General features: G+C 38.7%; 1 protein-coding gene across 17 annotated transcripts in view; it reads left to right on the forward strand.

The window, feature by feature from the left end:
* The window catches only part of LOC101172041 (serine/threonine-protein kinase WNK1), a 79,867-nt gene that overhangs the window by 16,203 nt on the left and 37,273 nt on the right, over positions 1-26,391 (forward strand). For 16 of the 17 annotated variants that reach the window (XM_020714218.1, XM_020714209.1, XM_020714214.1 and 13 more), the window contains exons 3-5: positions 18,559-18,731; positions 23,585-23,805; positions 24,481-24,638. In XM_020714218.1, coding sequence (XP_020569877.1) covers positions 18,559-18,731; positions 23,585-23,805; positions 24,481-24,638 — 552 coding nt within the window. Of the gene's footprint in view, positions 1-5,665; positions 6,569-18,558; positions 18,732-23,584; positions 23,806-24,480; positions 24,639-26,391 lie in introns of those variants that run through there. The other variant, XM_020714223.2, reaches the window with a different exon arrangement.

The following is a 26,391-nucleotide window of genomic DNA, read 5'->3' on the forward strand; positions in this document are numbered from 1 at the left end:
TACTTTTGAATTCAAATAGTCTCAACTAGCCTGCATTGTGCAACACCTTGTTTCCTGACTAATTGTTACTTTAAAAAAAAAAACTTGCAGTGAAGCAGACTATGAATTGAGTGTCTTGCATAACAGTCTAAGCTGGATTTCCTTTTGCCGGAGTAAATTATTGTTCTTTGTTTGGAAATACTTTGAATTTTAGGTAAGGGACATTAAACAAGAACAAAGAGTGCTGCAAAGATTTGTCCTGCTACAAAGCAATAAAACAAATACTCGCCACCTGAAAGCACACCATAAAATGGCAGTATGTTGAATGCATGAAGGCGAAAACGAGCAGTGCAGTATTTTCTCTAAAGAACCATCCTAACATTAGCTTTTTAGATTCCTGGAAAAAGTAAGCGTATCAAAAGATCAATGCATTTCACAACACCAATTTGTAACCAATGAACTACTGCTCTACTGGCTGAGGATTTGTCTGCAATTTCAGGCAATGAAGGTTTCACGGAAACACTTAGACAATTATCCCCTTGGTTTCTATCACTTCATCAGTTTCAGCTCAGATAAGTGAGAAATTTTTTTTGGTCATATGTTAGCAATACAATAAAGAGTTAGGGGGGGGTTTGCAAGCTAGAATGAAAAGATAACACTACCACTAAATTCGTTGTGTGCAAGCGGAGTGTCAACAAATATCTGTTTTTATTCTGCCTTAACGTGTCTATGATCTTTTGAAATTCAAGTCATATCCATTATTGCTTCATGATTCAGTGGATTTGGTTTTCATGGATATCGGCAAGATAATTTTGAGTTTTGCTTTGATAAACATCTCTCTGGTATTCCGATACCTACCCTTTTGTCCTGTTATAAAAAATTTGTCTTTCGGTGTAGGTTCTCTTTATTCAAACAGGTCATGCCTGCAGTTGTTTGTTCTTTGACCTCATCTTTTATATGATATGAACAAATATCATGCACACACCTGCTTTTGTTAGCTGTGCTCATTTTGTTTGCTATCACCTGCATTATACTTTACATGCAACAAAAAATGGAAAAGAGGGTTAAAAACCTTGTTCACTTTGCTTTCAAACATGAATGTATGGTCTCACAAAGAGATGACCCAAGACAATGCTATTTGAAATGGACTATATTGCATATATCTTTATCTTTATCTTTATCTCTATATCTTTAATTATTTAATTAGCATACCTAACCAGCTAAACTCATTGCTCAAATGTTTTGTGGAAGATTGAAATAGCGAAATGGTACATTGTGGAATCAATGCCGATTTCACAGATGGACGTGGAAATGGGCATTCATCTAGGTTTATTTAGGATTTTGTTCTTCTGCTCAACTGGACTTGAAGTTGATGTAGAGTATAATTTGCTGGTTAGCCAAGTTGCTTTTTCAATACTTGCTGTTGATGGATGAGTTTATTTATGTGCCAATTACCGTTTTTTCCATACTATAGGGTTCACCGGATTATGAGGCGCACTGTCAATGAAAAGTCTATTTTTGAGCGTATGTTATATACAAGGCATACTGAACTATAAGGGGCATTTTGCGTGACAATAGGATCAGAGATAAGTCCATCAGTCATTCTGACTTTATTTACTGCTTTCATAGTCATTCTAGAACTTTTTTGTAACCTGCTAGCCTTGTTAGAGTACTGGTGTATATATATTTTCATAGTACCTGTAACTACCAACTTTGTTTGCAACACACAAAAAACAGACTGATACGCCTAAAACAGCCGTTACTGTGACTATGCTAACTCTCAACCTTTTTATCAACCATAATAATATATCAACCATAATAAAAATACAGTCTGACACCGCTACACATTAGCCGCGTTATCATCACATAACCATATGCAAATGTCAATGACCCAGTGATTATCAGAATAGTTGGTTAATGTCCAGTTTGTTTTGTGGGTCTTGGTGTGACTCAGAGTTGGAAAAATTTGTTTGATGTTTATTTTTTGTGTGTAAATGGGACCCCAGGACTGCACATCTGACAGGAAATGTCCCCAGTTTAATACAATTATCTATCTGCTGACTTTAATTACAGCGTTTATTTACCATGGCAAGAGAGATGTAAATCAATAATCTAATACATGAAGTTTTCCTCTTTAGTCATTTTAACATGTTAAGTCTTGCAGACGAAGCTCTTGACTTCCTTTTGGCAAGTAGGGTTTTCCCACAGACTGTCAAGTAGACCTGTCTACTGGTAAAAATGTGCACACCGCTCACAGGAATATGCATGCCTCATTTTTTTCCCTTCTCTATAATTCTTGGTCTGTCACTCCACTCATCATGACCACAGTTTCACCCCTGATAACCACAGACTGATGCACAATAATTCAAATGTCTCACCTTTCTTTTCTTTATGCATTTTAAACTTTTTCTTTTCCCTCACTAACTTTTTTTTTGTCTTTTGCTTTTAATTCTATCATTTCTTGTTCAGATGTCTGCCCTTAACACCGTTTGTACCTGTAGTTGTCTTCCTTGTTGCTGTCTTTCTGCTCTCGACCTCTCTTTCGTTCCATCTCTCGACCTATAAATAGAGACCTTGTGGGTTGGATGTGCTGGACACAACAACGTCAGTGTCGTCTGTGTGCGTTTCTTTTCTTTTTTTTCCCCCCATCGTCATTTTTTTTCTTCTCACAAAACCATCTGGATCAGGTTCAAATTAAGTCCACCACACTGAACTCTGCTTTGGTGTTTCTAAGCTCGTGAATAATCCAGGATTTTGTTCATCAGTCGGTCTCCCTTTGAAATTTAACAGCGAACTGTAACTCTTCTGAAACATCTGTACACGTTGCTCATGGGTCAAGCATTGAACATGTGGAAACACAATTTATGAACATTTAAGCTTTATGAGTGAGTCAGATGCTGCAAACATTGATATGGACTTGATGTAATACAGTGGTTTGGAGCTGTAAAAAGTAAATTATTTCTGCCTTATTTTCAATATATAAAAACGCAGAGATGTTTTATAGCAGCTTGTCACAAAGATTGAAGTTAGTTGAGAAGAGGCTCAAAAGCAGATTAATTCAAGTCAATTACAGAAATGGTACAGTGTTAAAAGTGTCTCAAAAGTTATTTTAAAAAGTTATATTCTTTAAAAGTTCAATTTTTTTTCCTTTCTGAAAAAACTACTTGTGTTCAAAAGGGCTTTTTAGGAAGGTAATGTTTTATTTTCCACTCCAAATTTTTACAATACTTCCAGAGAGGAGGAAGGAACAGGAGCAATATGTTGGGTAAGATGACAAGCCAGCTGCTCTGTTTCCAGGAGCAGCCGTGTTTGGAGAACGACTTTGGAGATATGTAAACTTCGGAGCTCAGTTAGGGAACTCTGTTATGATTGCAGCAGTTCCAGTATGTCGTACTGGGATGCAGCTAACAATTATCTTACAGTCTATACAATCTTCATTGTCGCAGTAGAGTATTTTGTCTGATTCAGTACTTGTGTTTTTATAAAGAAGTGAAAACTTTTATAAGAATGTTAGCATTTTAAGAATGATTCCATAGATTGTCTTAGAAATCGATCTAATCTATTTTGAATTTTAGTTTTTGAATGGTTTCCTTTTTCCTTTTTTATTGTTTCCCATGGTGCTCATTACTTTGGGGATGTTTTAATTTTTTCAGGATCTAAAACGTATAAAATTTCAAATCATTTCGGTTTACTCCAACTGGTTTCAAGATTTCCAGTGACTAAACTAAACCTCGTTATTAGTAAGAACAGTTGAAGAAACAAAAATATTTCAAGCCTGAAGCTGCATGGTCAACCTGACTTAATAGAGATATTTATTTGAATCTAAATGCCGTTAAAAACATGGTCATAGTGACTATGATTGTTTTCCAAAACCATCAACACATTAATTCACATTGTGATGTGTCTAATTACACACAGGTCTTTAGTTGGAAACAGCCATTCGAGTTCTTTTAGAGTAGTTGGAGGTCAGATTTAGGGTCAACATTTGTTTTATTTAGGGATTCTTGTGGGATTGTGCCAGATTTTTTGAGACACGCAGAAGGACACGATAAAGACTATTATATCTGCTTTCTTTTGTTTTTTGTCACAGTGAATGTGTACATACATACACAAACTCATCCTTTTCTTAGTGGAGTTATTTATTTATTGGATTTGTTTGTCTTTGCCACCGCTAATAAATTGTGTAATTTACACGAAACAAACAAAACAAAACTGGTTTTTAAAGTCTTTAAAAAGGGTTTCCAGTGTGTTTTCTCTGCTCTGAATGTTAACTTTTGCACTAGGATTCCCACCAGTTGATGACTTGTCCTGCAATCATGCTTGTGTGTAGTGTCTCAGTCTTTGTAAAACCACAGAATCTCAAGCGGGATATTTGTGACAGCCTTGTCTTTTGACATAAACGTAGATAATATCCTTTTTGTACAAGAGCAACCTTTCTATGGAGCTGTCATCACATAAAAGCAGCAGTTCAAGTGGAACACGATGAATGATGCGTCAAAACACGCAACTATCCCTCTATCATACATTCAATCAGTAATACACATCAGCACCTGCATGTGACTTGTATTGTTTACTAGATAACGAAGTTTAGTTTGACATAGTTGTTTGTTTCTCCTGTCATTCATAAAATTAGACTCCAGGAAATAAATATAAATCCTTTAAAAAACCCAATAATCATATCAACTTAGCTGGAAGTGTGTTTCCTTGAACAAACTGTTACAGAGGCGTCTATGTGAAAGACTGTTGCAATTGTGAAGTAGTGGTAGATAATGGGGTAGCTCAGGTAAATCCTATCACCAGTTTTTAGTTCATATTTAACAAAAGCCTTGTTCCTCTAAAATAATTTATATGATTTTATGACTTTTCATCTTATTAAAAAAACATATAGCACATTAAAAAACTGTACAACATTAAAGCTTTAAAGCATTCAATTTAAAACACACCATTACTATTTAAAGAAAAACTACAATTTTTAGGATTTCAAATTGTTAAAGGGGTTTAATTTTAGAAAAAAAAAGAATTTGAAAGGGACGTGAAGAATGAAAAGCTTTCACTTGTGTGATTTATTTTTTATTTTTTATTTTTTTATTTATCGAACAAGGTGTGTGGGACCACATGTTTGATAAAGTCTTCACTAAAATCCATGTGTTGTCCAGGTTTTTTTTTTATTATCAGAGATTTGAATCATTTACCCAGAACCTCCAGCTACAGTTCATACAGCACTGCTGCTGTTTGCACTGGCGTGGGCCGGGCTGGAAACCTTTTTGAAGTTGTTGTTTTCATTGATATTATCATAGTACACACTCTTCTCTGCAGGGATTTGCACCTGAATGAGTCTGAATAATCACCAGGAAACATGTTTAATGTTCCCTGGGGAAAAAAAAAAAATCTCAAAAAACATTTAAAACCAAATAAAACATGTAATACGAATGAATACAAATGTCCATTTTGGGCAGTACAAGCCCCTTATCTTTACTGTTTACTTCTTCTTTTATGTACTCCCACTGTAAAGTTCATGTATGTGTTTACCAGCTTCTCTTTCTTTTGCAATTCGTTTATTTCCTATCCTTACCTTGACTTTATTTGTAGTTTTCTAACATTTCTTAATCTCCTTGCAGCCGAAGTAAATTGTGTGTGTGTGTGGGTGTGTGTGGGTGTGTGTGTGTGTGTGTGTGTGTGTGTGTGTACTTAAGGTTTAGTGGAAGCTTTTTTTGTTGACATTGCCCCTTATCCATTTTTTCCAGGCCTCTCCTCGTTTCTCACTTGGCAAGTCTTTCACATGTTTTTTGTTTTTGCTGTTTTGCCATTGGGGCTTTGGTTTCTGTACTTTCTTGATCATTTCTATTTTGTTTCTGTGAGCCTTGGAAGACTCTTTCAACCCACTTTTAGATGTTTGTGTTGACAAACTTAGAGAATATTTTGTGCAGATCTCTAAATAAATCTGATAAATCAGATTCTTACCTGCGTATCCCTTCACCTTTCAAACAGTCTATTTATGACTTTTCCATGAAAAAAAAAACTTCTCTTCCTCCCCTCAAGGCTGTAAAGGGATTTGATAACCATAGCAAAGGGTTTGACACTACAGTACAGAAAGGGTTTATTATTGCTTTAAATTTTATACAAGTTTCGACACTTAAATAGTTTTATACAAAGTAAAATTTGCTCTAAGGAACCCCATTATCTGAGTAGCTGTAAGCATTGCTCCACCATCATTATCTTTACTTGAAAAAGCTATTATTTCTTTATGAATATTCTATTAGCAATTGGGATGACATCTGTAATGTGGTTGGCTCAGGTGTAAAGTGGGTTAGAGGTTACAACACTTTTGCCTGTGGTTGTGATAAGAGTTTTGCTATAGTACAAGCTAATTGCAGCCATGTGTGCTTTGTGATTAATTGCAGTGTTTCTCTTAGAGGCAGCAGAGCTGTACATTAATATAATTACCCCGCTTCCCTCCACGTAACAAAGTCTGCCAGCCATTAAACCACTGAAAGACAGCTGAAATAACAAGCCTACCTTTTTTTCTTAAGCTTTAGGTTGTAATCCAAAAAAGATTCACGACTTGGACTTCAGCAGGCACTAAATAAAAGTAAGTAAAGGAATTTCTGCGGAGCTCCATTTACAGCATGAGGTTTTAAGGTGGAATGTTTAATGCCGGCATCTGGTTTCAGAGCAAATTAAAACCAGTGTTTGCTAATTTAACCATCAACTGAACAAAGTTTCCATTTTTAAAAGATTCCCCAGTAAATTGCCGTGTGAAGTGTTTCATGTCTAATTATTTTAGCGAGGCTTAGACAGAAGAAAGGTACAGTGAGAAATACCCGCTTTGACAGTAGCTTTATGAACAAAATCACCAGAGGAGTTTCGCTGTTGGAAGTTTTATATTTGGAGTTATTGTTCTCATAGAAGAGATTGGAACGTTTTTCGTGCACTAGTTGAGCAGTCTCATTAGTGTGGCTTTGATTTTCTTATTGCACTTTGAGGTATACAATTCTCCTTTTGTTGGAATTGACAGCTCATTTTCTACGTTCTCTTCTTTCCCACCTCGTCTCTATTCAGGGCCTTCACTTAAAAAACAAAAACTGGTCTTTCACCACGGCCTCGCTTACTGCCAGTTTTATCTCCTCTCCCTCTAGAAAAGCTCAGAGGCTTGAGAGCTGTAACAGTCAAACAAGCTACCACTTTGCCCTCATCTTCCTTTCCTCGCGTTCTCTTCTCATTAGCCCTCCTCCTTCTCCTCTATATCTCCTCTGTTTCTTTTACTTTCGACCCATTTTGAATGGCTGTTAAGTGCTACCGTCCCAGTTTTTCTGTTTGGAACTTCCTTCCACTTCTCCCTTTCCTCATCTTTTTCTGTTATGTATAAATAAACATGGACAACCGACCGTTTCCACCATCATCAGCATTAGTTTGGGTCTTCCTCGGCAAAGTCGTTTTTGTTTGTAGTTCATGTAGGCGAATCTGTCCTTGTGACATTGACATCTTTGAGAGGCTTCAGGGAGACAGACAGGCACCTCTGCAGTAAGCCTACACTCCAAATGTGTGTGTTTGCGCCTCTACGTGATGTTCACAAACTAATTGCGTCATTGTGTCAGATAGTCTGACCTCTATCTGTTCTCTGGTCTCCCTCCTCTGCCCTGTGCCGTAGTTCTGATAGACATAAGTTGTCAAGGAAATTTGAGCTGTTATTGAAACCAGACTCTTTAGGCTGCAACGTCTTTCCTAGTTTTTCTTGAATTTGTTTAAGAAGGGTTGTTATTTCAACATGCCAGATATTTCTCTCTTTGTGTGTTCAAAGAGGAGGCATTGTATGGAATATTCCAGCCTTGGGTCTTGTCCAACAGGAAAAACTTCAGAGGACAAATATTCCCATTTCCACTTCCTGTAACCTCATTTCAATCATCCCGCTCCTTACTTTGAGAAAGTTGATGAACCGTTTTATTACCCATTTGTTTGATTCCACAAACTAGAGTTCCACGTTTTGACTGGTGGGTCCTTCTCTGACCTATATATTTGTCTAAATATTTCTTCAAATTGTTTGTGTTTGTATCCAAGAGAGTGATGTCGGAAAAACGTGCAAGAAAATGAGGCTAATGTCTTATAACAATGTGCACTTTGGCAGTAATGGGCTGTCATCTGGAATGCATTAACCTCAAACCTCCATGTAACATAACCACAGTCACTCATCAGACAGCCCCACACTGAAATGCACACAAATTCATGCACACGCACACATGCTGGTTTTCATGGTCGGCATGCTGGACTCTCTATCAGGACCCTGTATCTGTTTAACTTCTCTGGCTACCCCGTCAGAGGTTGGGCTTCAATCTGTTCCTCTTTCCTTGTCTTAACACACCAGCTGGGGAGGAAATGTAGGCTGCTGTGTGAATATGAAGGCAGAATGGACCAGTAAGATATGGGGGGTGGGGGTATAATGGGAGGAGGCTTAATGATTGATGACTTTCAAGTTTAAAGGTTTTTTTTCCCCCTGGTTTCGCTCCCATCTCCGTCACCACTCTCCAATGTTGACATGAACTAATCCTCTTTTTGTGTTTATTGTATAGATACAGAGCGACTAGTTTGTGCATCTGCGCAGCAGATTTAACAGTTTGTTGACTCACTTTGTGTGTGTTTGCATCCTCTTGGTGTTTCTCTCGATTATTTTGCAGCATTTAAAATAAGCTTTGTGTTGAACTCTGTGTTTATGGCAAAGCAAGTCTATAAACAGTCAGTTATTCCTTTCAAAGTGGCAGATACACAGGGGGAAAAAAAAGCATTCAGTGTTTTAAATATTTCATAACCCTATTTAGATAGTCTCTTCTGCTCCTCTGAAAATAATTGAGTTGTGATTAAATAATGTAGCATGTTTGTACATGTACCAAGTTTTTTATTACCAATAATAAAAATAATCTGACGTGTATTTAACAGGGTAGTTTTGATGTTTGCTGAAATTCCACTGCCTCATCTTTGGATGCCAATGGTTGCTAATGCTCTTTAGCTTGAAACCTGAGAAGTTCTCAACTTGAGCTTAGTGTTATTAGAGGAAGCCTAGATTTAATGGAGACCAAAGGTCTGCTCAGCTTATGTAATTGTTTTATCCGGGACAGCTCTCGCCCTTTCTTTGACACGAGTTCCAGCCCCCAATCGATTGACCCATCAGTTACTTGAGCAGTATGAAGATGTCAGTTCATGATTTACACCCAGTGGAATGCAGGCATTCACAAAAGACAAACAGCAGACAATAACACAGTGGATATAAGGCGTCTGGAACCCTAGCTGCTAGCATCTATAAGCATTTTTAAAGGCTTTAAAAGGTTTATTCGTGATCCTACGAGGGGAAATGTTTATTTTCTTTAAATCTACAGACGTTTTAAGCTCTGTTTTAGTTTTTTCCTCAGCATTAGACATTTGATCCATTTGCTTGGACTAGCGGTGAACGTGATCATAGCAGCAAACTCTTTTGGAATCTCCAATAACATCCTGTGCTTATGTTATGATGTGTTATGATGTGTTTAAGTGCCAGAGGAATGTGAAATGTAATAAGACTGGGCACATTATGCACTTAAGAATACCAAGCATCCCTTCAGTCCCATATAGATCTGGTGCAGATGTACTTTTGGAGGGTCAAAGGGTAACGTACTACCTTGCACATGGAATTGTATAAGCAATGTGTTAACACCTTTAATACTTAGGAGGAAAGTTCTTAAATGTTCAAAGACCCACTGCTCCCATAAACACTGACAGGAAAGCTGATCTAATATAGCAGATTAATGTCTGGACTACGTAACCCTTGTGCTATCCTAGGCACTTTAACATTGGGAGTTGGGTCATCTAGACCCACTAGACAGTGCTCTGAACCTTTTTTCTTCAATGATTTGTGAACCTCACTGGTGTCCATGGATTACATGAAATCTTTCCACCTTTATCCACCTTAGTCATGGTAGGGAGAACACGTCATGTAAGGGTGGGGTCATCTAAGATAGCACAAGGGCTAAAGAATAGTTTTAATGACTAAAAAGTTTGCTCAAAATCAATCTTTTTAAAGATTTTTATTATTTTATTTTTTACTAGATACACACAATGTGCCATTTTTTTGAACCAGAGATTTTATGTGAAATCTGACTCGCTGTAAAAACCTTCTAAGAGTGAGTCAGTATAAACCTCAAAGCCAAACTTAAACAGTGAGTTTGACAATACATGTTCGTTCACGTTGCCGATGGTTTATCAATATAGAATGGATTTAACTTTTAGGAACAGAAACATGAAGTGCATTATTGCCATAGAAAAAGAAATGATTGCATGTGGTGAGGAGACCAGCTTTGTTTAAACATCTCAGAATCACTGCACTTATTTTCAGTTGGTGTTGGTAATGTGCGCAGGACACCTTACAGTCGTCGTTGTTATAATGAGTACAAACACATTTGAGCTTATTTGTCTGCTAAAATGTTAATGTCACTGTGGCTCAGACAGAAGAAAAAGCTAGTTGATGAAAGGCATAATTAAACTACTTTATCTAAAGATCAGAAAGTCAAAGTATGTTACACCTTTAACTGATTTTTTGTTACATGTATAACAGAAAATATGTAAGTCTTCATGAAGCACTTGTTTATATTTCATAGTTTTTATTTGCAACTAAAACAGAACTTGACTTTATGTATTATGACATTTTTGTATACTATTTTTTTCTGAATGGATTATGAATATGCGGATATATTTTGGATTTTATTTGTTTATTTGTCTACACATTTTTTAACCATTTATGTTAAAAGGTTTTTGCTCTGGGGTTTCATAATAATAATTTTTGTATTGATTAAATCAACCTGTTGGCTAACCTTTTGCCTTTTGTAGAATACGTCATTGTTTCTAAAATTAGCAAAGGCAAACTAAAGAGCTCCTCATAGCACAGCTGGGTTGTGTCGACAGAACAACAGGGGGTTGATTGCTTGCCATACTTGGCTCGACTCATCAACTCTTTTTGGAATTAGTTCCCAATTGCACCAAATGTGTACCCCTCTACCAAAGGGGACCACAAGATCTATCCCAGTTTGCGCTTACAGCACCCCTATGTGTTCTTGAGTCTATGAGCTGGTGCTGTGGTACACTTCTGCAAGCAGGCAAGTGGCTGGGACGGCACCAGAGTGATCACAGCTACCAAAAGAGACTAAGCAGGGGTTGACATAGCCCAGAAATTTGCACTGGCCCACAGGGCCAGTAGTTTTTGAAAGTTACTGGCCCTGCCTGAAAGTTACTGGCCCGACACCGCGCATAGCGGGACCCGCCGCTCCGCAGGTGCTTGCAACTTTAGGGGGGTCCGGGGGCATGCCCCCCCGGAAACTTTTAATATGGTGCAATTTGGTGCATTCTGGTGACATCACTTATTTCTACACTTTTCAATGACTGAAAATAGACCATATCAAACTTAAATCTGCTCTAGTCTGTTTCAGATGTTTTGAAGAGAGCGCTGCAGTGTAGTAGGTAACACTAGTTCAGAAGTTTTCATGGTGCTTCTAACGGCAAATATCGCAATAAATCATAAACCTTAAATGTGTTAAAACAATCTAATGGCAGCTTGAACCATTTAACGAATCAAATAAATCCTTTAATGCATTTGACCAATCTGATGGACGCCTTCACATTGTTGACCAATCAGATGGAGCCCTTTTATGTTAGATGTTTGTAACCTATGTCAACGTGGGTCATTTGGAGTATAATTTTTAAACTGGGAATGGTTATTTGGTTATTTTACTGTTTGTTTATATACCGCAAATTATATCGTTATCGCAATTTTAATCTCTGATATCGCATATCGCGAGTTTTCCTCATATTGTGCAGGTCTAACTGAGATCATTCAGCTAACTAGAAATACTTACTGCTTACAGCGTTGTAAAGAAAAACAAAATTAAGTAGTTTAACATTCTACTGCATTTGAGTCTGAGATTCAGGTATTTGGACTTGCCTTTGATTCTTTGACATTCAGCTTAAAGCTTAGTGGATACAGTTTCATCTTCAATGCATTCATTAAATATCTTGCTGTCCATACTACTAATTATACCCATTACTCCATCTAACATATTCCTTTCTATTCCTGCCATGTCTTCCACATCTCTGACATGCTTCAGTCTCTCTTCAGTGACGGTGTCGGATTTATAATCAAATGTAATAATAACCCACTGGCTTGTGCCTTCGTTGTTGCTGTTTAACATTGTTTTGTATTGAATTGTTACATTCAATAAAGTTTGAAAAAAAAAAAGTAGTGAGCGCGTGCCGCGTGGTGCTCGGCAGTGAAAGCCGCGCGCGCGCAGGCGGGAGAGAAGGAGAAGTGATCAAAGGTTTCCCATAGAAACCCTTGAAGTCTGAACACAGGACTAGCAGAAAAACTAAATTATGAAGACGAGGTAAATGTACACGTTTTCGCAAAATTTACTTTATTGAAAAAGGTGAAGAATATATAAACCGTTAGATATTTTAGTGACCCGAGCGGACAAGTGAAAAGTAAAGTCTTGTGGTCCGCACTGCTCGAAAAACAGGACCGGGCCAGCGGACAAATGGCTATGTCGAGCCCTGCTAAGTTTGGGGCCACGTGGGGGCCTCATTGCACGTCATTGCAGCTGTGCTCTGAGTAGGTGCATAGTGACTTGTTTTGTCCATTTGTCAAAGCTAAGCTCATTGAATTTAATTATACAAATTGCACAATTGTACAAACATCTACCAAAAGAAACAGTTTGAAGTCCCTCTTCAATTATTTTTTGTGTGGCTATTTTAAAACTGTTCTCAGTGGTTTTTAATTACGATTATGCTGTTTTTAGCCAAAATTTTCTGCCGAGCGGCAGTAGTTCATAACAAATTTGCCTCTGAGTTGTGAGTGGGACTTTTGGCATTAGGTAAGTCCACTTCCTTCCCATTGTGCATCTGTTTACATACCTGCTAGCTTACAACCCCAACCTAACGTTAGTGGTGCAGCAAAAATGGCGAGCTATATTAGAGCATCCGTCTTGAGCCAGATGCCAGCTTGAAGGAGGTAAGCAAAGATGTTATTGAATCCAGTCGTCTGCAAGTGAATGCATCAGAATGGAGCTGAGCAGGGAGCTTCTGGCTTGCCGTACTAACTTGTACGTCGCACACAAGCTGTTTCCAACTGCATTTGTACATCTGCTTCTGATTCACAATGTGAATTAAGAAATACTCAGAAACACATTTTTAGCCTAATATTCTTAATAGATGTCTTCCATCATGAGAAAAAAACCAGAAGAGCATATTAAAAACACCAAAAACACAATTTTCATGAGTGTGGCTCTTCAAGATCAGATTTTTTGGACTTTTTTTCCTTTAAAGTTTTACTTTATCTTTTTCCTATATTGTTATTGTGATGATGAAATGTGTGCAAAAGAAATAAAAGAAGCCTTGTTAATGTAGCATGTGGTAACCTTTTCTCTGTTGAACTTTGGCTCACCATTTCTTCCATGTGACTTCGTCTGTCCTGAGTTTCCTTTTCCAGCGACAAAGGACACCATTGTTGCTTACTCAACATTTCAATCACAACTGGAATCATTGAATAGAGCTTTATTAGAATCCAGGATATTGGAATAGGTTGGATCAGCTGATTTTTAAAATATGTTCATTATTTTGGCTTTGGAGCGTTGCAGATGATGTCATGCAACTTTAATTTTACTGGGTCATCTAAAACCCATGCAGTGAAAAATGACTTGGCCAGAGATTTTGGTGACTTTAATGTAGAAAGTTCTTTTTTTTTTCCCAAAGCCTGACATGTCATGTCAGCATTTTACTTATTAGCTTCCAAGAATTAGGGTTTTTCCAGGTATAATCAAGATCTTTGTGTAGAGCATGCTGTTAAGGATTAACACTTTACACCAGAAGTTCCACTCATTATCCTCAGATTTCCTGTTAATACACCCGGATCAGAACGGCTGGATCAAGCAGAATGATGGGGTGGGGTGTGGTACTACTCATGCTCTCAGAGGAGCCTCTTGAATAGAAGAAAAGTAGCAACAAATTACAGAGAAGTGAAAATAGAGAGCAACAGTGGGGATGGAGTGAAGGGTATAGGATGAAGCAGTGCCAGAAAGGCGGTGGGGACTGCAGTGCCACTTGGTGGGTGTGCATTGTGCAGCCAGGGACAGAGCAACACGACAATAGAGCGCACAGACAGTGACAGGCTCAGATGGGAACAATTGTTAACTGACAACTATGCACCATGTGCACATACACCCGTTGTACTTTTTTATGGATTTGTTCAAATGATTGACTTTGTTTGTTTTGCTCTTTGTAAATGTACATATAACATTTGTTTTGACAAGCAGAAGTAAAAAAAGGAAAACAATATTTTTAATAGTAAATTCTAGCTTGTTTTTTTTCCTATAAAAAAGAGTTAAATTTCATCCAACTCTGTCAGATTTAAAACGCACATATGTACACTGACACATGACCCTTATTACTATATAATAGATGAAGTGGTGATTGATGGCAAATCAAAAACCATTTACTGAAGTGGGGAGTGGCAGTTAAACAAAGAATGAATGACTCACTTTGGTAAGGAGGAAGCCAGGGAGAAAATAAGTCGAGATGTTGTGGAATGCACATAAAAAAAAGTCTATTTTTAATTATTCTTAGCATTAAACAATTTAGAGCAAGCATGTTTTTAAAACTTGATCATCTTCTCTCACTTTCTAACATTCTGATCTCGCCTTCATTTGCAACAGATGCTCTCTATTTTTAAGGGTGGCTAACCATTACAGGCGGCGGTGAACGTTTTGGTTTGTGAAGTTGAGCAATAAGTGGGTCTCTCAGTGGGGACGATTCTGTGTGGAGGTGTGCACTGCTGAAGTTTTTGTGGTTCTTTGTGGGGGAACTTTTCCTCAGCGACGTGGGGGTCTCTCTACACATTAAAGAAGCCCGGCGGTTCAGTTTTCATGAAACAAAACATATGCACATTCAGAGCACCCATGCAGGGGGTACTTACAGTACACAGAAAGAAAAACAGCTCATTCATGGAGCCAAAAGGTAATCCAGATCCTTACCCCCTCTATATCTCTCCCATGATACAGACCTGCATTTATGAAGAGTTAGAGGCTAAACTAACCAGAAGAAGTTACACGAATAATTGACGATTGGATAAACTAAGTCATAAAAGCAGGATAAATATTAATTTCGTCTTCTACAGCCCATCCTTTTCAATGCTATATGTTGTCTTGAATTCTTTGGCTTTTATTTTTGTTCACATTACACATGAACACCAACTTTTTTGGTTTTGCTTCGTTTTCTTTAACTGTCAGCTATTGGTAACTTCTTTCTTTAATCTGCTGAACTATGTAGAAGGATGGCTTTACGTTTGATGAAATATTGGTTACTGTGACTTCAGAACATCATCTGTACAAACGTGTTTTTATTGGATGTGATCTTAACAATTATGTGATAGAAACTGATTGTTGAGGTCTTTTCTTTCACAATGAATATGAAAATCAAACAAAAATGGTTTGAGAATAGCTGAGAGGCCAACAGATCCTACTAGAGGTGGTCATACTAAATGTCTTTTACTTGAATTGGCTTGTGGAATAATGCTAGTTAAGGCCTTAGTTACATTCATCCAAATGGGGGTTGACCCGTACGGGTGCTGCAGGGTTTTGGGTTGAGGGTCGTAGGTCTGTCTTGTAGTTTCCTTGAGGCTCATGCGGCCATCTCAAGGGTCATCACAAAAATGGAATGACCATTGTTGTGCGTGTGTTAAGTGTATTGTGGCGTATTTGTAATGATTTTGTAAGTCGCAAGCACTTAATGTTGTACAGGTGATGCTGTCGTACAGTGCCCTTGCGCCACACTTTAGTCGTTGGTAAGGTACAAGAATGTTCCAACCACTAAAACGTTTAAATCATCCTTGTTTCCTTTTATAGATGTTTTTTTTTCTCTTACACAATATAATATCACAGAAAAGCTTTGAAACAGACGATTCATAAAACACCTGTACTAGAGGTAGTACAGCTCCATTCATGGACTTCCTTGTGTCACAAGTCTTTTTGTATATTTAGCACTTCTGTTATAGCAGTCTGTTGTTGTTGCTGCAATCCATCTGCTGCTACTGTATGGTCACTGCCTGCTGGTTGGGATGCAACCAACCAGAGAGCACTGGAGCAGATGATCACACAAATGTTAAAACTCAACGGGATATCCAGACCCACACGAGCTGATGGGAGGATATCAGCTTTCAGCCCCTCTGCGAGAAAGCACACAGTACTGTTGCATTATTGTGTTTCAGCCAGCCTGACAGACTGCTGGTGTGTCTCTGAGTGTACATTAGTCTGTGTGTGTTGTCTTCAGTTAGTTGCAGAGCAGAGTTAGGGCAGACTGAATAAGGCTGTCACTTATTGAGGGATGTATAGGGGCTTTCTTCCATGCTCATGGAGAATCTCAGGGAAGGAGTGAGAATGCAACACTGGGATTAGTAAGCGTGAAACCCTTATGTCAAGAAGACGTGTTGGATGAGAGACACAAGATTAGATGTGGGGGGGTTCATGTTCACGATGAACTTGGATAGTAAGAGAGAGGATATTTTTGAGTCTCTCAAAACTCAAGTCTCATGATGTTTTGAAGCTCTGAGGGAAGAAAACGAGAGGGAGAAGCTCAGAGAAAGATGATCAAATTATTCCCCTTAAATACCTGCATCCTCACATCAATTTAGGTTTTTATGTCTTCTTTTAAAATATACACACTCTCTGATAAAGTCTCCTGGGTTTATGTGCTCATTTATGCATTAGAGGGAAGAGGAAGACATTAATAATGGATTACTATTCTAGACCTTTTGAATTACTGCCTCAGATATATACACAGTGATGGACTATTTTAAAGAACATCCGTCTTACATGTTTGCATGATTTTACCAGACTCTACTTGAGCCTGGGGGGAAGGTATTTTGATCGTAACACGGGCAGTATGTTTTTTCTAAGTGCTGCTGGGAAAGGGATTCTTCCCTTCCAGTTAGTCAGGTGACTTATGCCTATTGTCATGTGACCAAAAGAACATGTGAGACAAAGGCTATTGGAGTAAGGTCTGGCGAACACACTCACTGATGGTTTGTGAGGCAGTTGCTAATGGGCTATCATCAGGGAAGTGGTTGCTGCAGGATAAAGGGGATAAGCTGTTATAGACCATCACACACTATTTCTGAAAGCCCCAGTCTGGATTGAAGTGCATTAGACGATATGTGTGTGTGTGTGTGTGTGTGGGAGTGCATGTGTGCGTGCACGTGAGTCATATGATATAGATGAGAGCCGTGGTTATACAATATGACATCATCGCCGTCTCCTCATCTTTCAGGGAGCTCACAGGGTTTTCTTGTTTCTAGAGCACGGTGATCGTGTTTAAGTGGAGGTTTGACGTTAATTCAAATCTTTGGGACAAATGTGTCATCGAGACTATGATAGTCTGTGTCAAAATATTAAAGTTCCCTGCAGATTAAATGCGTGGTTGGTGCAATCAACCCATTGATTGCTGTTATTCCAATTGGATATAAAAATAAACCCTTAAATTATGTGAAACTCCTACACTTTATGAAGTATGATGATTATGGTTTCAAAATTAAGGCAGTAAATTCAGCTACAATGTCCTCATTGAACCTCTTTAAAATGAGTTGCCATGGAGATAATCGCCTTGCTGTCACTTGAATTAGGTGTATGGCATCCCGTTTGGCCTTTTTTTGTGTGTGCTTTGTATTTGGAGTTCTGCAGCTATTTCAGAAAGAGTTAAATTTAAAGTGCCACCACTTCTGGTGTCCTCCGACTGTGCACTCTGCCGCGACGGCTCCCGGCACTCATGCTGCTTTCCCGTGTTCATCTCTTGATCAGCTGTCTCTTCACTCTTCTGCAGTTTCATCCTCTAAAAGGGTCACAGACATTGCAAAATGTCTCACTATTGCCTTTCAAATCTCATAAAACTCTGCTTTTAGAACATCACCTGCTTTCTCCACATGCAGTGGATGGAGGACTTCAAATTCAAACTGTTTCATACTTCAGTATAATCACAGCTTTATTTTGGGCTCAAATCCTTTGTCGCCTGATTTTGTTGTTGTCAGGCAACAGCAGTTTTGTTTATTTTTGGGCTGTGGTGTGCTGAATGTGTCATCTACAGTTAGATTAAGAAACTATTCACCCTGGCACAAAAACAAATGAACTCATGCAGACACGGGTTGTTCACAAAGCACATTCATTGATTCCTAAATACAAAAAAAAAAAATCTAAAAAATAGTTGTGCATTTTAAACAACTCATGTGTTTGTTAAAAATAATTTCACTGCAGGTTCCTAAAAATTATATTCCCAACTAAAACCAGTTTTTTTTCTGGCACGAGGTGGAAAAATATTGATTCTTAGTTAGAGGATTCTGTTCTTCCGGTCAGCTGGACTTGGACATTAAAATAACTGGATTTCATATAAGCAGATGCAAAAAAACGACTTTGGGGTTGTTGGACAGGCATATGCACTTGTAAAAATATTTCTGATTTTAAATGCTATGAGCTTTGCCCATTTTTTTTAAAGTTTACTTACGTGTCCATCCTTCTCTATTCCCACATTTAGGACCGTAAACTGTCTAAGTCGGAGCGTCAGCGCTTTAAAGAGGAGGCGGGGATGTTAAAGGGGCTCCAGCATCCCAACATAGTTCGCTTTTATGACTCTTGGGAAGGACCCTGCAAGGGGAAGAAATGCATCGTTCTCATCACGGAGCTCATGACATCCGGCACATTAAAAACGTGAGTATACAGAAGATTACATTCAATTTAAATATATGGGTAATATATCAACACTGGCCAAGCTTTTCCATAGAATTTGTAAATAAGATTAAGTGTATACACACAATCCTATAAATAGTACACACAATTAAAAAACTGACGTATACAAGTAGAAGTTAGGGTTTGACATAAGTGACACCATAAGACTTTCTATGGATAAAAAAAAATCAGGCTCATTATTCATTTTGCAGCCTTTTTTCTTGCCCCTGGTCCAACCGGCCACCAGTCAGCAGGCCACACTGTGTTTAAAGTGCATTAACCAGCTGTTTCAATACAACATGTGACTGACTTGCACCAAAAAACTATCATAAAGTACCTTCAGTACTGAGAAAAGGAATGTAGCATCAAGCAAACGGCACCAGCAAAATGTCGATCACATTAGCAACCCGGGGAGGCAATAATAAACCAGGTAGAAGCAAAACCTGCATTGGGTGAACCAAAATGGATAAACATACATATTGGACTGCGTGACAGAAATAAAAAGTAATGGAATCACAGCTGTTTGCTCTGAGGCTACAGCAAAGGTTCGTTCTACGTTGTAGACTTACTACTAACAACTGTTCCCTATTAAATGCTGAAAATTGCTTTTCTTTTTAGGGTTTCATTGCTTTCCTGCCACTTTACTTCTGTTGGTTCCTATTGTTTTGTTTCCAGTATGTCTGTAATGATCCTGTCATTTGTATATTCCAAAAGGTACACATTTTTTACTCCATCAAATCTGACTTAATGAATAATATTTTTCTGTGTAGCACTTTTCTGTAAAAAGCTGGGCTGACGTGACAACACACTATTTACGAACTAATCAGTATGTTGTGTTCATCTTTTTTTCCAAGAGATGAAGGCTGTAGTGACTAAAATAAATCCTTCTTAAAATCTGCCAACAAGCTCTTCATGCAGGTTTTTAAGCCACTATGGGACTTCATGCAGTTGCATTAGCTTCATGTACTGTAGTTACAACTGGCCTCTTATCCCAAGAGAATTTCGCTGATAATTGGAGTCTCTATCAGGGCAGCAGGTGATTGTATAAATAATTGCAGACACATATTCACACAGAGGAATTGTGTGACTTTTTACTTACAGTCATTAATTCATGCATCCAGTGTTTCCTGTAATATTACAGTTTTTCCCAATTGCAAAAACACTAAATGCTATTCTCCAAACCAGACGATCAATTGCTTTAACTCTTTTTCTCAAAAAAATCACTCTCTGGTCTTCAAGTAACTTAAAACACAATTCGCAGTAACACACAATTTGAAAAACTCTGAGTATACTCTTTGCAGAACACATGACACATTCTCACTTTTAGAACACAGTTGGCCTTCACAACACGCACGATGCAAAATGTTAATGCAAAGAGGCAATACTCAAACTCTGTTCCAAAACAGCGATCACAATCAACACACAACTGATCAAAACTGAAGACACTTTTGAAATTTAACAGTGTTTAACTGCAGTGAATATAAAGACAGTTATGGAACAACTGAACGGCATTTCAGAGATGAATAACAGAGCAAAGCAAGTTAGAATATGACCCAGATCTGCACCAAGACCCAGAGACGCTAACAGTCTCGGACCCGCACCAAGACCCTAACCCATATTAGGATCAAATTTTTGCAATTCTTGATGAACTATTTTGTGAACATTTTCAAGTGTTTTGAGTTGAGGCGTGGTGTGTTGTGTTACTGTATGCATGCAAGTTTTGACAATAGAGTCTTTATTATGACGATGACTACTATGATGTATTTTGAAAATTGTGTTTAGTGTTTGGTGAAATTAGTCTGCTTCAGAAAGTGTGTTTTAGCCAATGGAAAAAAAACTGTAATGTAGGAGATGTATGAATTTGCAGGTTGGAAAAAGAAGAGATATGATGATTTTAACCATTGACTATTTGAGAACTGGACCATGTGACGTCATATAGAAAATGACTTTTCATATAGCTGGAGCAGGAAACAGTCAATACAGTTGCCATTTCGCAATGCGGACGTCGTGATGTAGGAGCCAGATGACGCCAGTAAGCAGTCCGAGACGGTCTGAATCAACGTTTCTATGGCAACTCTCCACTAAGGAGTGAGCTTGTTGGAAGTCCGTACCTTTACCACTTGAAAGTGGGCTACACGAAATCAGTCAAATGTTTCAAACTTTGGACATGAGATCACATATTTTTATTGAGGCATCTGATTGGTCAGTTTATGACTTGAATAACTTGCGCTACAGCAAAAATATCATGAAAAAATTAGGATTAGCAAGAAGATGTTTTAAAAGAAAGTGCACCAGAGCAAGAATGGTTGCTTTGACAAATATATTGACTGAGTAACAACAGTTTATTTCTCAATAGAAGTCTATGGGATTTTGGCTTCTGGAGCCAGCAGGTACTTCCTGTTTGGAAGGAGAGGGAGGAGAGGTCACTCATTCCAGTTCTCATACACAGTCAGTGGTTTATACGTAATATTTTTAAATAAAGTTTCAAAAATATGACCCAAAAAAATCCAAAACTCCAGTTCATTAAAATAACAGCAGAATATCTCTGCATCTTTATAATCTCCGACTGTTTTCTACTATTAGTGAGCATTTCCTTCTGAATTTCAGTGGCCTTTTAACTATTGTTAAAATAAAAAGGCTGAGTCTGCAATGAGCAAACGGCCTGCAGAGTACAATACAGGCCCACCTGCCTGCTGCCGCTTCTGCTGCAGATTCCTCTCATTCCTGACATCATTCTTCTGTGGTGTATGTGGAGGTGGACCAACGGATGAATGTTCTGCTTCTTGAGTACAGTCAAAGTGAGTGACTCAGAAAAAACAGGCACTTGAGAGATATCTGCACAAGTACTTCACTGAATAGGCAAGAGGTCAGGCTGAAAAGCAGGAAGGCGGAGGAGCAAATGATTGACCCACCTGGACGGAACGAATTTAGAACTAAGGAACTTCTAAGGATAATAGCGCCCTCCGCTGGTGGTTTTTAAAAAAGAGCTTAAGATCTTCACTCAGATTTGTGCTGCATTAAAAAAAATTTACAGAAAGAAATTGAGCTGTGTCAATATCCTTTATTTATTATGTTTATTTGAGGGAATAGATGGTATATATTATCTATTATCCTATTTCCCATACATTTAACTGTTCTACAGAAAAAATAACTTAAGTCTTCTTTGATAACACCAGATATTCTTTTCTCAAAAGTTGGAACCACATTTGTTTTTTTTATTGAGCAGTTACATTTTTATTGTTGCAGAAAATAGAAGCTAATGATACTTCATCCACATGAATCTGTTATTGCGGTTCCATCCAGTGCACACATATGGGGTTATGAATGTTATTAAGGGGTTTTGGCTGTTGCTCAGATGAAGACTGAGAGGTATAGCTGCATGCCGAGGTGGTGGGGAAAAAAAAGAGATGACAAGAGGAACACTGATAAGGGGGGGAGGGAAATTCTGACCAGCATGTATAGACAGTATAAATGCCCCATATCATTTTGTTTGTATAGACATTTATGTGGAAGAGAGGATGCTTTTGTCAATAATGTATCTGTGTACTTTTATGTCTCTTGATACTTTTTTTTGCCTTTTTCATTCATGAGCTGTGTCCACTTCTTACATAAACGCAGGACTTATCTGCGCATATCTGTGAACTTGTTTGTCTGTTGAAATGACAGAATGAGCGCCTCAGAGACACTTTCTGCAGTGTCTCTCCAGAGCTGCATGCCACAGGGTTTTAGCTCGTCTGTCAGCACTGTTCTGACTTCAAAACGGGGAGAGAAGAAAAAAAAAGGCAAAGGAGGCAGGCGAGGTGGGGAGTGGAGAGGAAGAGGACTCAACATGAGGGGGTTTAAAGAGATATGTGGGAGTTAAAGATTGGTCAGGGACAGGATGGAAAAACTTTGAAAGTTCTACAGAGGTGTAATGTATGGAATAATCACTTTGCAATAGCAAGAAAAAATGTTAACATACTTATCATACATTAGTTTTCAAACTAGATACAGTTTGTTCTCAAACAGCTTCAATCAGCTTATTTAGAGAAATCATTTCTTTAATAAAAAGCAATAATGAGACATCTTTTTCATTTCCAGTATTTATTTTTAATGTAATGAAAAGGTTTTGCTATGTTGGTTGGGTTAGTTGCAGCCCATGATTGTTATTCTTCGTTCTTTCATCAAGGGATGAAAGAGAAAACCGGTTTCAGAGGGTCAGAGTCAGGTGTCAGCTTTTTACATCTGGAAGTAGGGGGCAGATCTGGCTTACTGTTGTGGAACTGAATCAAATGCATAAAACAGACTGGAATAGAAAGGTACTTTACACAGTGGAACGTCTGGTAACCAGTTTACTTTGGCTGCTGCGATACTGTTGAAGAAGCATTTGCTTGCAAATCAAGATACAGTCGACATTTTTATTTAACTTAAATTAAAAAACAAACTCTTAGAAATGTACATAAAAGTTTTCCATCATCACGAAGCGACAGTAGAGGCTGTGTTCATTGTGCAAACACTGCAACATGTTGCTATACTCTGGAGATCAGCACCTCTCACACCGACATCTCTGTTCTGCCGTGCCTGCACTCCTGCCGCGTTTCCTGCCACATTCCAAAGGCATGAAAACTAGGCGGACCCTTGATCACCTGAAGGTGTCGATCTGTGTTTAAGAGACGGGCCGCCAATCTGTCTCAGGTCGTTTCTGTTATGTCAAAAACCTACAACTGTTGTGACAAGTTGAATTACTAAATCAAAATGACACCAATCAACTTGTTTCCTCAGTTTTCAAACAAAAAATTGGCTCAGACGCTTTCCTGAATCTTTAATGGAACATGTGATTCTCTCTGTCCCCTCAGTTACCTGAAGCGCTTCAAGGTGATGAAAATCAAAGTTCTGCGCTCGTGGTGCCGACAGATCCTCAAAGGCCTTCACTTCTTGCACACAAGAGCTCCGCCCATCATTCACAGGGACCTGAAATGTGACAACATCTTTATCACGGGACCAACAGGTTCGGTGAAGATAGGAGACCTGGGTTTGGCTACACTTAAAAGGGCTTCCTTTGCCAAGAGCGTTATAGGTAAGAAGATTCATGCATTTAACAGCTGGTTTTCTATAGTAAAAGGAACAGAAAACACAACTGCAAGCATATCTTGAATTCCATAAGCAACAACTTCTCTAATTGTACACATCAGAAACATTTTTAATTTTACAAAATGTTATAATAGACCCCAGGAAAAAAACAGTGACACAACCTCCAGTCACTGTTTTTGTTGGCCACGGTAAAGCGGTGTGGAAAAATATTGGCCACAAACCAAACATTCTCCACATAAGACAGCATTTTAAAAACGGAATAACGGATGTCCTAAATTTAGCGTTTCTCCCTTTAGCTCTATAGTTTTTTAGATGACCATAGGTATGCTCTTATTTACACAAACGCACATGCAACTTGCGCTCGAGGTTTTGTAGTATTTAGTGAGACCTCAAGTATTTAGACAGGAAGAAAAACTAATATTTTGCCTGATTTGAGGGTTTCAGTGTTTATTTTTTTATGCTTATCTGCAATACCTAAACTACCAGTGTTGATTTATTTATTTATATGATTTTAAACTAATGGGTTTCTACTGCTAATTGGTGTAAGTATTTAGGAGATTTTATTCTTGTTTCTTTTTTGCAGTCTGTTTTAATGCCTTTCTAGTCTTTTGGAGAAAATTTGGAAACCCTTAAAGCTGCTTTTGTCTGTTTTCTTTTAAAGGTACCCCTGAGTTTATGGCTCCAGAGATGTATGAAGAGAAGTATGATGAATCTGTAGATGTCTACGCCTTTGGGATGTGTATGCTGGAGATGGCTACGTCTGAGTATCCCTATTCTGAATGTCAAAATGCTGCCCAGATCTACAGACGGGTTACCAGTGTAAGTCCCTGCCCAGCTGTTACTTGTTTTTACTGAGAGTTCGGTTGATTTCAGGGTCACAGCTAACAGGGTTCCTTTATTTGTGTGTTTTTAACCTCCATCCCTTCACTATCACACTTGTTTACCATCTTTATTAATAATTTTGGCATGAACTGTCGGAGATCTGGTCATATGAGAGTCTTTTTTTCTCTTATTTTTCTCTTCGGAGAGGGGAAAACCCTGATAAGCTGTGTCATGACACTACACATTAAAACTGAACCCTATCTTATGAAAAGAGCCATTGTGGTTTCCTATAGGATAACAGATGATGATTAAAAACAAAACAACACCAATCCAAAATATCCATTATGTTTTTTCCATAGGCTGGGATGAACTGGTTGTGTGGCTCATCTCATATATGATGGAGAATTATTGTGTCAGATTTTCTTAAACATGATTAGTACCTTAAGTTGAAGTAAAAAGTGTTTCTACGAAGAACCACATGTAGACAGACGTGTATGGATGCAGAGTAAACTGTGTCTTTCATTCCCTTGCTGAAATACTCTATAGAGTAACAGTGACTGACCAGAGCTTTTTGCCATAATATCTTCTTTCCCATCTCTATCTCCTCAAAAGTCCGGGTTCCTCTTTGCAACTTTTTCTCCTCAACCACATTACTCATAGAAATTATTTTTATTGCGTAATTTAATTATATCAGAGACACCAGGCCCAAGTCTAGGGGATTAAGTACAACATATTATTTATTTTATGTGTTTTGGTTGAGTGCACATCCTCTTCAGCCTATGCCCATCCATTCATCCCTCCCTCCGCTTATCCGGGACCGGTTCACGGGTGCACCAGGCTAAGCAAAGATGCCCAAACTTCCCTCTCCCCGGCCACTTCCTCCAGCTCCTCTGGGGAGACCCGGGGGCGTTCCCAGGCCAGCCGACAGACGTAGTCTCTCCATCTTGTTCTGGGTCTTCCCCGGGGCCTCCGCCCAGTGGGACATGACCGGGAACACCTCCCCATGGAGGCGTCCAGGAGGAATCCGGACTAGATGTCGGAGCCGCCTCAACTGGCTTCTTGCGATGTGGAGGAGAAGCGGTTCTGCTCTGAGCTCTCCGTGGGTGACCGAGCTTCTCACCCTATCTCTAAGGGAGCGCCCCACCACCCTACGGAGGAAGTTCATTTCAGCGGCTTGTATTAGGGACCTCATTCTTTTGGTCATGTCCCATAGCTCATGACCATAGGTGAGTTTTGGAACAAAGATCGACCGGAAAATTGAGAGCCTCGCTTTTTGGTTTAGCCCTCTCTTTACCACAACAGACCGATACAGTGACCGCATACTGTAACTACGGACACTGCCCCAATCCGCCTGTCAATCTTACGCTCCGATCTTCCCTCACTCGTGAACAAGACCCCAAGGTATTTAAACTCCTCCATCTCGGGTAAGGACACTCCACCCACAGAGAGATGGCAAACTACATTTCTCTGGTCGAGAACCATGGCCTCAGATTTAGCGGTGTTGACCCTCATCCCAGCCGCTTCACACTCTGCCGCAAACCGCCTCAAAGCACGCTGGAGGTCCTGGCTCGATGAAGCCAACAGGACAACATCTGCAAAGAGCAGAGAGGAAATCCTGTGGTCCCCACACCACCATTCATTCCTTTACTACACGCAGTCTTCTAATCGGAGCGTGACTTGTTTGGTATGTAGTTTGAAACGCTTTTGAGCTACTTTAAAAATTCTATCAGAATTCAATTTGATCCCATTT

Source organism: Oryzias latipes, chromosome 23, assembly GCF_002234675.1.
Source record: "Oryzias latipes chromosome 23, ASM223467v1".
NCBI classification, from domain to species: domain Eukaryota; kingdom Metazoa; phylum Chordata; class Actinopteri; order Beloniformes; family Adrianichthyidae; genus Oryzias; species Oryzias latipes.